Source organism: Urocampus carinirostris, chromosome 15 (assembly GCF_059441175.1).
Source record: "Urocampus carinirostris isolate Australia breed hairy pipefish chromosome 15, RoL_Ucar_1.0, whole genome shotgun sequence".
Taxonomy (NCBI): Eukaryota; Metazoa; Chordata; class Actinopteri; order Syngnathiformes; family Syngnathidae; genus Urocampus; species Urocampus carinirostris.
In genome coordinates, this window is record NC_142363.1 from 22962414 (window position 1) to 22974455 (window position 12042).

Sequence of the window (12042 nt, forward strand, 5' to 3'; positions counted from 1 at the left end):
CTCTATTTCTCTCTCTCTCTCTAACTTTTTCTTTTTCTCTGTCTTGCTCTCTTTCTATTTTCTCTCTATAATTTACACTTTAATCCTTTCTTTCTATTATTCTCTATCTTTCTCACCCTCTTTCTTTCCCTTTTTCGACCTCTCTCTCTCTCTCTCTCACCTCACTTTGTCTCTTTTTGTCCTGCTGACTCTTTTTCTTTCGTTTCACTTCATTATTTTTATCTTTCTCTTTTTTCACTTTCTTTTTCTCTATATTCATTTCCCCCTTCTCCATTCATATCTCTATTCTGCTCTCTTTTTCTCTCACTGTTACTCTGTCTCCCTTGTTCTCCCTGTTTATCGCTCTCTCTTTCCCTCCATCCCTTCCGCCGTCTTTTTCTCCCTCTTTTTCTCTTAAACTTACTAGTCTGGCCCCCGTGAAATTTTTTATAGCATTTGTGGCCCCCAGGTAAAACGAGTTTGACACCCCTGATCTAGATCTATATTTATAGACAAAACAATGAGGTGACTAAATACTGTATGTTTTTGATCCTGGTGAAAACTAAACAAAAACTAAATAAATGGGGATACAATCACATACAGGCAGTAGCTCAGGAGGTAGAGCGATCGTTTTAGGATTAAGGGATCCCAGTTCGAATCCCGGCTTGTCCGTGTTACATGCCGAAGTGTCCTTGGGTAAGACACTGAAACCCCAATACCCCCAATAAGCAGGTTAGCGCCTTACATGGCTGCACAGATCACGGCCGCTATTGGGAAATGTGAAGCACAATGTAAAGCGCTTTGGGAAGTCATTGACTTGAAAAGCGCTATATAAATGCAGATCATTTCATTTAATTTCATAACTTTTAAGAAGAACACAAAGTCTGCACAACCCGTAGTTAGGGCAGACAAGTGGGAGTTTTGATCTGGCTCAAGCTCCCATGTCCTGTCTTTTTATTGCACAGATCCAGAAATTTAGCAATGGGTGGTCCTGCAGCCTGTGGGCGGCCCCCCTCTAGCAGCAGGTTCATAAATACTTTATATGATGGACAGCACACACCACAAAGCAGTCAGTTGTCACCATGAGCACCAATGAGAATTAATGTTATTATAATTTATACTCTTACTCTATAGTATGCTGAAAATGTATGGAGACAGCAATGATGATGATGATGGCAATGAAAATAGTCATGCCGATGATAATGATAATAATGATAAAGCGACTGTGCATCAAAGGAACTGATGTAAATACGTATATTCATGAGGTGTTTGTTATGTGTAAAAACTGGGGAGATCTAGCTGTAAGACATAATTGCTTAGGAAATAGAATGGGTAGGATTAAATAATTATAGTCCTTTTTGGACATGTTACGTTAACTTTGTTTTTTTTACTTATTGTTTTGTTTTATTTTGTTTTTCTTATGTTCGAAAAAAAGTTTAATTTATTCAAATTGCTTTCGAGATCTGACCCGTTCACTATCACTGTGGGTTAGATACAGTAGCCCCCTGGGATAAGGCGTCCCCGACTTATGATGTTGTTACGTCATGATGTTGAGTAAGACGTTTTGCGTCCCCTTGTTACAGCTTTGTCCCTATAAAATAACAAAATATTTTTGCAGACCTAAAAACTAACAAAATTGAAACCTTGCGGGATTAGTGCATATGACTGCAACAAACAGTTGACATGTTAACCCAGAGGGCACTTGAAGACCACTCCATATGTTTCTCAAAGGCAGAGCAGTTATTGTATGCAGTATCGTTTAGCAACAACTCAAACGAGAGTGTAATTTTTTCAAAACCTTAACATAAACCAGAATCATTATCCAATTAATCACTATACATTTTTTCGTATTTATTGACAATGATTGTCCAAAGCAAGAACAAAAGAGGATTTGCAATGAGCGTTCAAAAGTTGCCGTCTGAGCTGCCGTCCAAGTTCTGCGCTGCTCTTTCGTTTCCTTTTAGCAACAAACAACTACCCAGTTGACCACAAGAGGGCACTCTATATGTTTCTCAAAGGCAGAACAGTTCCTTTATGCATTGTCATTTAAATGCAACAATGCATTTCCAAATATAAGCGCTGTATTTTTTGGTGTATGGGGAACCCTAAATATAGGTGCAAAATTCTGGTTAAGTTGGGGTTTTTAAATCCAGACCTCAAGTTTCAATATGTTGAGTTTCCAGCAATGCAAAATTATTGGATGACTGGTAACATTAGTTAGAACATGTCACAAAAGTGGGTACACCCCTCACATTTCTGCAGAGATTTCATTATGATGTTTGGTAGACCATTACTGAAGAAACATGGCTTTGACACAATGAAAAGAAGTCTGTCAACAAAGGCCATGGCTTACTGTGGTCTGATGAGACCAAGATGAATGAATTTGGCTCAGATTGTGTGAAGCATGCGTGGCGACCGGGTGAGGTGTACACACATGGGCGTGACGTGCCTAAAGTCAAGCATGTCATGGTTTGGGGCTGCATGAGTGCAACTGGAATTGGGGAGTTGCATTTCATTAAGGCAAACACAAACTCGTGAAATACCGGAGCAGAGAATGATCCCCTTACTTCTGAGACTGGGTCGCAGCTTGACAATGATCCCAAATACACTTCTAGGAAGACCAAGGGTTTTCTAAAGGGGTTAATGGTAAAGGGGATGGACTGTCCAAGCATATCTCCAGATCTAAAACCCAATAGAACACCTTTGGGGATTCTCAAGCGGTAGGTGGGGCGGCATTGGCTCAGGAGGTAAAGCGCTCGTCTCGGGATCAAGAGGTCACACGTACGATTCCCGGCTCCTCCGAGTTATATGTCGAAGTGTCCTTGGGCAAGACACTGAATCCCTAATGCCCCCGATAACAGGTAGTTGCCCTGCATGGCGGACGCTGCTATCGGTTAGTTAGTGTGTAAAAGGGAAAAGGGTGAAGCACATTGTAAAGTGCTATATAAGTGCAGACCATTTACATTTACATGCGCATTAAAGTCCGGTAAATACAGAATCCAAGTTAATGTTTTTAACGGCGGTTCAGAATGCATTACTATAGGCTTCTCACCCTTTATATTGCATTTACACTTTGCATCCCCCCTCAGACTTCTTAATGTTGTTTGCCGGGGTTTGTATATTTCTGTGTTATGTTCTTGAAATCTACCTAGAACCCTGAGCACAAATAAACTTCAGTCACTATGTATCAGTGTTCTCGTTTGCCCGCGTCCCTGCGTCGTAGACGCATCATTTTTGCTGGGGACGCATTGGGTCAAATCAACGTTTTTGACACCAAATTGTCATTATTACTCGATTACTTTTTTTTTTTTAACAAAGATTTACCGCACTCCAAACTTTTCCTCAGGCAGATCCGCCACCCACCATTGTTGTTTTGGTCTCGCGCCGATCTCGGCAAACGAAATCCCGTCGCTTCGAGATGACGTCATTGTTGTGGCGGTTGTAGAGTGAAATAGAAGTATGCCTCTGAAAAAACAGTTGGTATTAGGTGCAAATCAACAAAAAATTGGTAATTTCTTCAGTGTCGGTAATAAGTCGAAACATAACACAGAAAGTGGTAACAACGGCAGTAATTCCGGCACGAAAAAAACGGCGGAGGAATTCTTCAGAAGCCCGCGAAGGCAAGGAAAACACGTGTTTTGAAGCGAACGATTCGACGAAAGAAAATAAACAAAAGAATACTCCGAGCAAGAAAAGGACTTTTCTGCCAAAATGGACTAAATTATATTCCTGGTGACGCTATGAGGAGGATGATAATGGATTGGACCTTGAGAAGGCATTACAACTGTGGCGGGACAGCAAACCACAAAGAATATATGAACTGCAAAATTTGAAGTGATAACTGCTTTGTATTACCAATTAACTGTGATGATTAAAACTGCAAGAATATATAACTATTTCAGCAATATTATTTTGTATAGTGTACAATATTATGAACTGAAATATCTGAAGTGATAACTGCTTTGTATTACCAATTAACTGTGATGATTAAAACAGAATGAATATATACATTTATATTATATATTTGTCGCCGATTTACAATTTCAACCGCGGTAACACTAAATTTTGGGGACCCATAGATCTCTGTTGGGACCCATAGATTTTTGAGCATGCGAGTCCCCGGGACCCATCACTTTTCACAGGTAAAATGAACACTGTATGTATACATGGATAATATTACACACAGCCGCCAAGCAATAGTTACTCTGAGCAGGTGTTTTAAGACGTGTGTTTTTTTTTTTTTTTTTCAAAAATTATCTGCAAGAAGTCACAGTTGCTGTTGCAGGACAGCTGAAACCCTCCGGCCCAATAGCCGTCTTTGGATCCCTTATCCTGTAATCTTGCATTGATCGGGCTGCCAAAAAGCAAAATTGCTCACCTGTTGTCTTCATTGCTATTCTCATTGCTCGTTTGTTGATAACCACGAGGTTCATTGATTCTTGTTTCCTCAGCTCATGAGGAAAAGCGTTTTTGTGTGGGTGCTGGACTGGTATGCGACCTTGGTTTCACTAGAGTGTTCCATAGAATTCTGCTGGTGTGCCAACAGCGAAGTTACCCCATAAAAAATACAAAGTCACTTGTGTGTCTGGAAAAATCACTTACACAATACGTAATTGTAAATATCTGACAGTCAAGTCATCTGGTTTTGCTCGATTACATTCTGAGCTGTTGTTTGTGGAAGTGATCATGACAACCACTAGAGGGCGCCAGATTCGCAAATGAAACCAAGTGAGAGTGGAAGAAAAATCTAAAAACAAAATATGTTTATTCCACCTTTCCTCGGGAATGTGCATACAGCTGTTTGGCAGACGTGTGTGCAGTTTGGGAATCTCTTCGGTCGTTTTATGAGCTACACCTGCAAAATCTAATGGCATCCAAACTAATGGGTGGAAAAATGTGTGCGCAATAGACTTGAGGGAAGTATTTATTTTTTTACTCAGTGCAACCACTTGAAAAATACAAACCTTGATAATTCCTCTTTGACATAAACAGTGAAACTGTATTATAACATCAACATTTTGTCATGGGTCAAAAACGTAATGTTTATAATCATTCCAAAATTGTCCTAAAATGATAACAATAAATAGAAATTTGCTGTGTTTACATCATACGGATATATTATGCATTTTTCTATTTATTATTTATTCCTAATTATCACAGCTTATTTTTTTTTACACAGCTATTCCCAAAATATTGGGCTACCATATGCAATACTTTTTAACTTGCATTGCACTTAACAACTTAGTTACTTTAAAACACATTCATCAAGATTCATCTACTTATCGACTTAATGACTGATTTGAGTCAATTAAAAGGTAAAATGGATTAAAAAGACAAGTGTTATTATCAATTGAGTATTTTATTAATCACTTCAAATCTTTTAATTGTATTAAATGTAGGTTTTTATTTCTTTCAAATGTGTTTTTTGCATTATAGAATTAATTGTGTTATTTGCATTATAGAATTAAAATTTCTAATGCATTTAAAATGATGGAAAAATATAAATATAATTCTACATTTTTGCAAATATTATGATTATGGACTTAACCTTGCCCGTTTTAGGGGTGCTCAAGGATTATAATGTGTTGAATAGATTGCATGATTGTCTAATAGTTTGCATGCTTCTTCTTCTGTATGCATACGTGTGTGTGTGTACTCTATTAGTAATAAATGAGTCAAATCTGGCCATGGAATAGTACTAGTCTTTCTGCGAACCCGGTTTTAATGTAATCAACTAATTTAGATGATCAGGAATTATTTCATAGCTTGTCAGAATTGATATTTATACCCGGCACTGAAGACAGTCTGCTGAGTGATCATTTTTTTGTGTCAGACAAAGCATCACATGGGGGGGAGACAAGGCCGCATGGTCCATGAATTAAGCCGGAACTCCCTCCCTTTTTGGAAGACCGAGCTTGTGGACTTCATGGCAGCTCGACAGGGAGTGGCTGATGCACGTGCCTTACAGGCCTCCTCATTGGCATCCAGGAGGCTTCATCGCCAACTGGCCTGCCCTGGATCTCAGCCTTCTTTGTCCCCATGCTCCCAGGGAGACAAAGGCCAATCAGGAGCCCCTCTGGGCTATCTTATCAGGAAGAAGTGTGTGAAGAAAATCTGAGGGGAGGCATTCGCGCCTCTCTTTTTAATGACGCTGATGTCATCCATTCCTGGAGGAGTGTCTTGTGACCGGTTTCAGTTCCTTTTGATGCTTTTCAAAATTATTAAATTGGTTGATTACAACAATTGTTGATAACAGGCGACACAATAAAATAAATCCTTTGGCATGAAGCACGACACAAATATGCAAATAATTAATATTTTTATTATAAATGACGACTTTGGGGGTTCAAATCTTTATTTTACAGCTGGAGAGTCTGGTCACTTCCTGTGAATGAATGCATTGTCTGTCTGTGGGCACTGTTGTGGGTGTTTTTAGTGCACTTTAAGAAAAAATGAAAGGTCTTGTGACTGAATTGTGGGACTTTGGAGGTGTTGGCAGATTCGGTGGCTGGAAAAGGTTAGGGGAAATGCACCTGTGGCAGTCTGGTCCCCCTACAATTAATATTATGGTATCGTATCAGATAGACACTTTATAGTACTGTATGTTTTGGGATGTTTCATTAAAAATAAATTATTTTTAAAAAGCAATTGTTAAACTGCTGATCTAAGAAATCAGGTGAAAGACTGGAAATGTACGGAAGCCGAAGTCAATGATTCATCACGCTGTACCAAAATTACCTCTCTGCAAATACTTCCTCTTTGATTGCCCCACTCACTTAACATTTGTCAATGTTCTTTTCTAAGTGTGTGCAAACTGAGCCCCCTCCTCACCCGGTAAACTGTATGTGCGTGTTGCCCGTGGCTCAAGTTTCTTAGCTCGCTTGGTTCTGAATCCAGCTTGGGAAGCAGCAGACACCATAGAGAGGGGGGCATTGAAAGATTAGCAAGACCCCGGAATGGTGGATCATGCTCGGATTGTCTGGTGGATTACTACCGCAACGGGAAATATTCTGGGCTACTTTCACTCGTTGGTTTCTGTCGGATACCTGACCGGACGTTGAACAGTGGGGGTGTTTTTTACACGTGGGGCCCCCTAACCATGATGATCAAAGATACGTCGTTGCGCCAGGACCCCGACCTTAGGGGCGAGTTGGCTTTTCTGGCTAGGGGGTGCGATTTCGTTTTGCCGTCCAGGTTCAAGAAAAGAATCAAGTCTTTTCAGCAGCAGCAACTTCAACAACAGGTCAGTTTGGGCACAAGCATAGAAGATGGGAAAAGACGTTTCTGGATTCCTCACCTATGTCGTGCTGGGAATGAGAAACTGCCCGGAGGACGATACCACTGGGGGTATTAATAGATGGGGGATGCAGGAATAGAGCGATAGAATGAACGTGGATGGGAAGGGGGGTTCGTTACAGCTGTCAGGCTCAATTCAAGCGCTGTGCTAAATGGCCACCCGAAGGAAGTTTTTCATTCAAACAACTTCCTGTGTTTTTGTTTTGGGGGTGAGAAGTGGGGGAGTCAAATTTTGACACTTCTTAAGACAACATATGATCTATTTCCTTAAATGTGTGACTGCATATACTGTATAGTCATGATTTTAGGATTTCTTCACGTAGAACCTTTTTATTATTTCAGTCAATTATACTCCTTCACTAAGTCGTAAAAAACGCACTTTATTTGTCATTTATTTGAGTGTAAATATTTAATTCTTGATATAATAATTCAGTTTATTCACATATCCATTTATTCAATTCTTATTCAGTCTCTACTTTATTTCAAGTGCTGTTTAAAGTTTGCATTTGTAAGACGCTATTGAGTTTTATCAGTATTTGCCAGAAATGGTCTAGAGATAGTAATGTAGAGTAAAGTAGGGATTTTTCCACTACCGCTCAGGTTGGTCTTTATCATAGCCCGCCCCCTAGTGTAAAAGTGATTGTCAGTCAAAATGAAGCACTTGTGAATCAAACCGCTTTGTTCTCTACCTATTTTTTGCTCAATATTTGGCTGATTGAATATTATTGGGTGTCATCAAGTGACTTATTATTGTTTTGGTTTTTTTTTCTGTCCTGCCCATAACTTTGGTGTCTTTTTATTTTTGCTTCCATGTAAAAAGAAAAAAAATAGTAATATTTCTATTTTCATATATGTATATAAAATATATTTATTTATTTATCTAATTTGGGCAGGGGTGGTATTATTGTTTTTTCATCCTCCTGAAAAAATAAATTACATGACAGCAACTAGATGATAATATACTAATGAAAAGAAAGGATTAATAGTAGAAGCGTCCTAAGTCATTTATCCTTTTTTTCCTTCTCGAATGATTGGTTTATTTGTACTGTGATGATTGTCGTAACATTCCAAAGAAAAAAAAAGAAAAAAAAGGAAAAAACAAACAAACAAATAACACAGTTTTATTCTAGGGATGTTTATTGAAGAAAATAATGCTACCTATAAATAACACTTGGCAGTTTTATTCTCCCCATTAATTATACGAAAGTTTCATGTACCCAGCACTTCATTCTAAGCGCAACACTTCAAAAAAAAAACTTTTCCATGTCAGTATAGTTGTCTTACAGTAGTCAGCAATGTGATACCAAACGCCCCCCCTCTATCCCCCCCATCCAAGGACAGCATGAGTAGCATACGGGCCTGTTCCAAAAATAGCTTACCATTGAGTGAATATTGTGTGTGAAGGGGTTTCCTATTCTTTTTTTTTCTGTATATTTATTCAATGTATTTATTCAAATATGTATTTATTTTATTTATTTCATGTATTTTTTAAATGTACTATTTTATTTTGTGTAGATAGATAGATACTTTATTCATTCCCGCAGGGAAATTCATATTTCCAGCAGCATCCCTTCACTGAGAACAATACAATAATAAAGCAAAAGGAATACTTATGTTTTATATTACACTTAAATATTTCTGCGATTGGCTGGCAACCAGTTCAGGGTGTCCCCTGCCCACTGCCCGATGATTGCTGGGATGGGCTCCAGCACCCCCGCGACCCTACTGAGGATAAGCGGTGCAGCTAATGAGATGAGATGAGATTCAGTACTTTAAAATACTTTGCTCCCCATAAAAATATTTCCTATCCGAAAAAAACAAAATCAAAATAAGGAAAAAAATTGAAATATAATAAAAATGTGTGCCTTTCACTTATGGATTTCGCTTTGCTGAATCTTAATATTCTTCTTTAACTCTTAAACAATACATACAGTAATATGTATGTAAGCAATTTGTGTAGAATATTGAATGAGTCAAAAATTAATCTTATTATTTATTTATGAACAATACAATCAGTGACTTGAGAACAGAGATCCCTTCTTCCCATGACATCATCCTTTGCCTTTCCTAACTTCAGGTCCAGTCCAAAGCAGAGAAGAAACCTGGCCCTCCGCCCTCAGCCCCCACCCAAGCGTCGGCCCTCTCGCAAGCCCCCTCGCACCGCTCGCCCAGCCCACCCTCGGCAGCTCCCGCGGTGGTCACCGCTCTTTCGCCGCTTCCCCCGCCTCCTCCAGCCATCAACATTCCCCGGTTCTATTTCCCACGTGGGCTCCCCGTCACCGGCCCCCCGTCCGACCACGATGCCGCCATATCCGCCGTGGAAGCGGCATTCACCGAATTTGAAGAGGAAAAGGCCGACATATACGAGATGGGCAGAGTCGCTAAGGTGAAGTAATGAGAACAAAGAATTCTATAGAGCCCTTTCTGTTTTTGTCTACAAGTGTGATGTAGCCAAACTGCACGTGCATTATTGAGGTAGACTGGCAGAATTCATGTCAGTTTATACCAGCCCACAGATCAGAACATCTCAAATAAGCACAAAGTATTAATTTATTTGAGTAAAAACGGGGTTGGGAATGTCTTTGACTCAAAAGCCAGGAAAGCAAAATAGTTTTATTATTATTTTATTTCATTTCAGAGAGAGAGAGAGAGAGAGAGAGGCACACTGTATATTTTAAACTTGCTAAACCCACTCTTAAAACAAACGCTTATTCTTCAGCAAATTTTATTTGACTTTGATGATTTAATGAAAACTATGAAATAATAATAATGCCAGAGGCTGTGTCCCACATCAATAAATATACCACTATGTGTCTCTCTCCCGCATTCACTTAAGATCATTTTTCCCGTAAAAAATGGTTTAAAAACAAGGAGCGAGCAGAGTTCCTTGGTAAAAATGTCACAAATAATGCAAACAGGGATACTGATGTAGTTAAGCGAGGCGCCATGTGTGCAGGGATCCGCCCACCCCTACCACTCACCAATCAAATTGCTCTGAGTACTTAGCTGGCATTTTCAGGTGTTTACAGTTTGTTCTGTAGGTATTCATCGTAAAGTTTCTCAACAGTGAACACAGATCATTTAATGAGCTTCTATATGAAGGATTCCTTAGAGCAGTACAGCCAAAACTGGGTCTGTTGGTGTTACACCATGACTGTAAACTGTAGATGAACTGTAGTTTTGTTCTACATATTTTAGACCGAACTGTAATTATAGAGCGTACTTCCGGGCCCCTGTGCTGTGGAATGCTCTTCCCCCTGAGATTCGATCTGCAACCTCATTGGAAATGTTTAAATCTAAGCTTAAAACATACTTCGACTCTATAGGATATGAATAACCTATATTTTATGTTGATATTATGTGTATTATTAGCCCTCATGTAGTTTTTAGATGAGGGGATGGTGTCATAATAGTCTGTAGTTTGCAATAGTCTTTGATCTGTGGAGCCCTCTGAGACCCTTTGTGATTTAGGGCTATACAAATAAACATGACTTGACTTGACTTCATCTTCGCAAACACTAAAATTGGAAAATCAATGAGAAGATGATTATGGCCATAATTTTATCTCCTGGCAGATGTACTCATGAAAAGAGCAACTACTAAACGCTGGTTTATAACATGCACTCATGTATGACGCGCTACCCTATTTTTTTTATAAAATATCAGTATGATTTTTTTATTTTTTTTTACTGTTTCTCTGCTCAAACTAAGAGTTGTATGTCAAGTCATGTTTATTTGTATAGCCCTTAATCACAAGGAGTCTCAAAGGGCTGCACAGACTACAGATTATTGCAAACCACAGACTATTATTACATCTGTTCTAAAACCTACATGAGGGCAAGGAAAAACTCAAAAACCTCAACGTGAGGATAATGATGAAACCCAGAGAAGGGACTGCATATGAGGTAATCCCCCTTCCAGGATGACCAGGCTGCAATGGATGTTTTAATGACACAAATATCATCAACATAAAATATAATGGGAGCAGGAATGCTGCGCAGTGGTTACCAGCCAGATTTTAGGCAATGGCCTGTTTGTTTACGTTGGGGAAACTCTGCGATCGGCAAATAGCAGCGAATACTGTACTGTATTTTTGACTTCCGAACTAGAGGCAATTTTTTTTAACTAGAAGCAATATTTTCCCATTCATGTACTTCGTAGCGTGAAACTTTCGGATGTATATACATTCGAAAGTAGAGGTACCACTGTATGACGCTAGATATTGGCAGGGTTGGGTAGGGTTACTTTAACTTGATTACTTCCAATTACTTTTGGATTACTCCAATACCAAATATGCTAATAAAAGACAGAAGAAACTAAATATGAATAAAATGATGACTCACAACACGTGGTAAGCTTTCTCTCCTGACTTTGATCTCCGGCAAAACTAACATAAAATGCGACAGAAACAAAATGAAAATAAATCCTAACAGCTTGCCAACATCATTTTTGCCGTTCCATGTATTCCGTTACTCCCCAAGCCTGCACAAAATTTTGTAATTTTATTCATATTTAGTTTATTTTGTCTTTTATTCGCATATTTGGTATTGGAGTAATCCAAAAATAATTGAAATTAATCAAGTTAAAGTAACCCTACCCAACCCTGGATATTGGTAATCGCGCTAAACAGCAACGCTTAACGAGCCATCGAGAATTACTCTATCATTATAAGACATCCAAGCAAATTAATTGGATATATTTACTGAAAACAGAAGTGTTTTTGCGACCGTGGTAGCAATATTTCCGACAAATAATTTTGCAAATACA

General features: G+C 38.9%; 1 protein-coding gene across 1 annotated transcript in view; it reads left to right on the forward strand.

Moving 5' to 3' along the window:
- Window positions 1-12042, forward strand: part of ppp2r3a (protein phosphatase 2, regulatory subunit B'', alpha) — an 81547-nt gene that overhangs the window by 49527 nt on the left and 19978 nt on the right. Inside the window, exon 3 of the mRNA XM_088354122.1 lies at window positions 9353-9661. Within this exon, the coding sequence (XP_088210248.1) occupies window positions 9353-9661 (309 nt within the window). The remainder of the gene's footprint in view (window positions 1-9352; window positions 9662-12042) is intronic.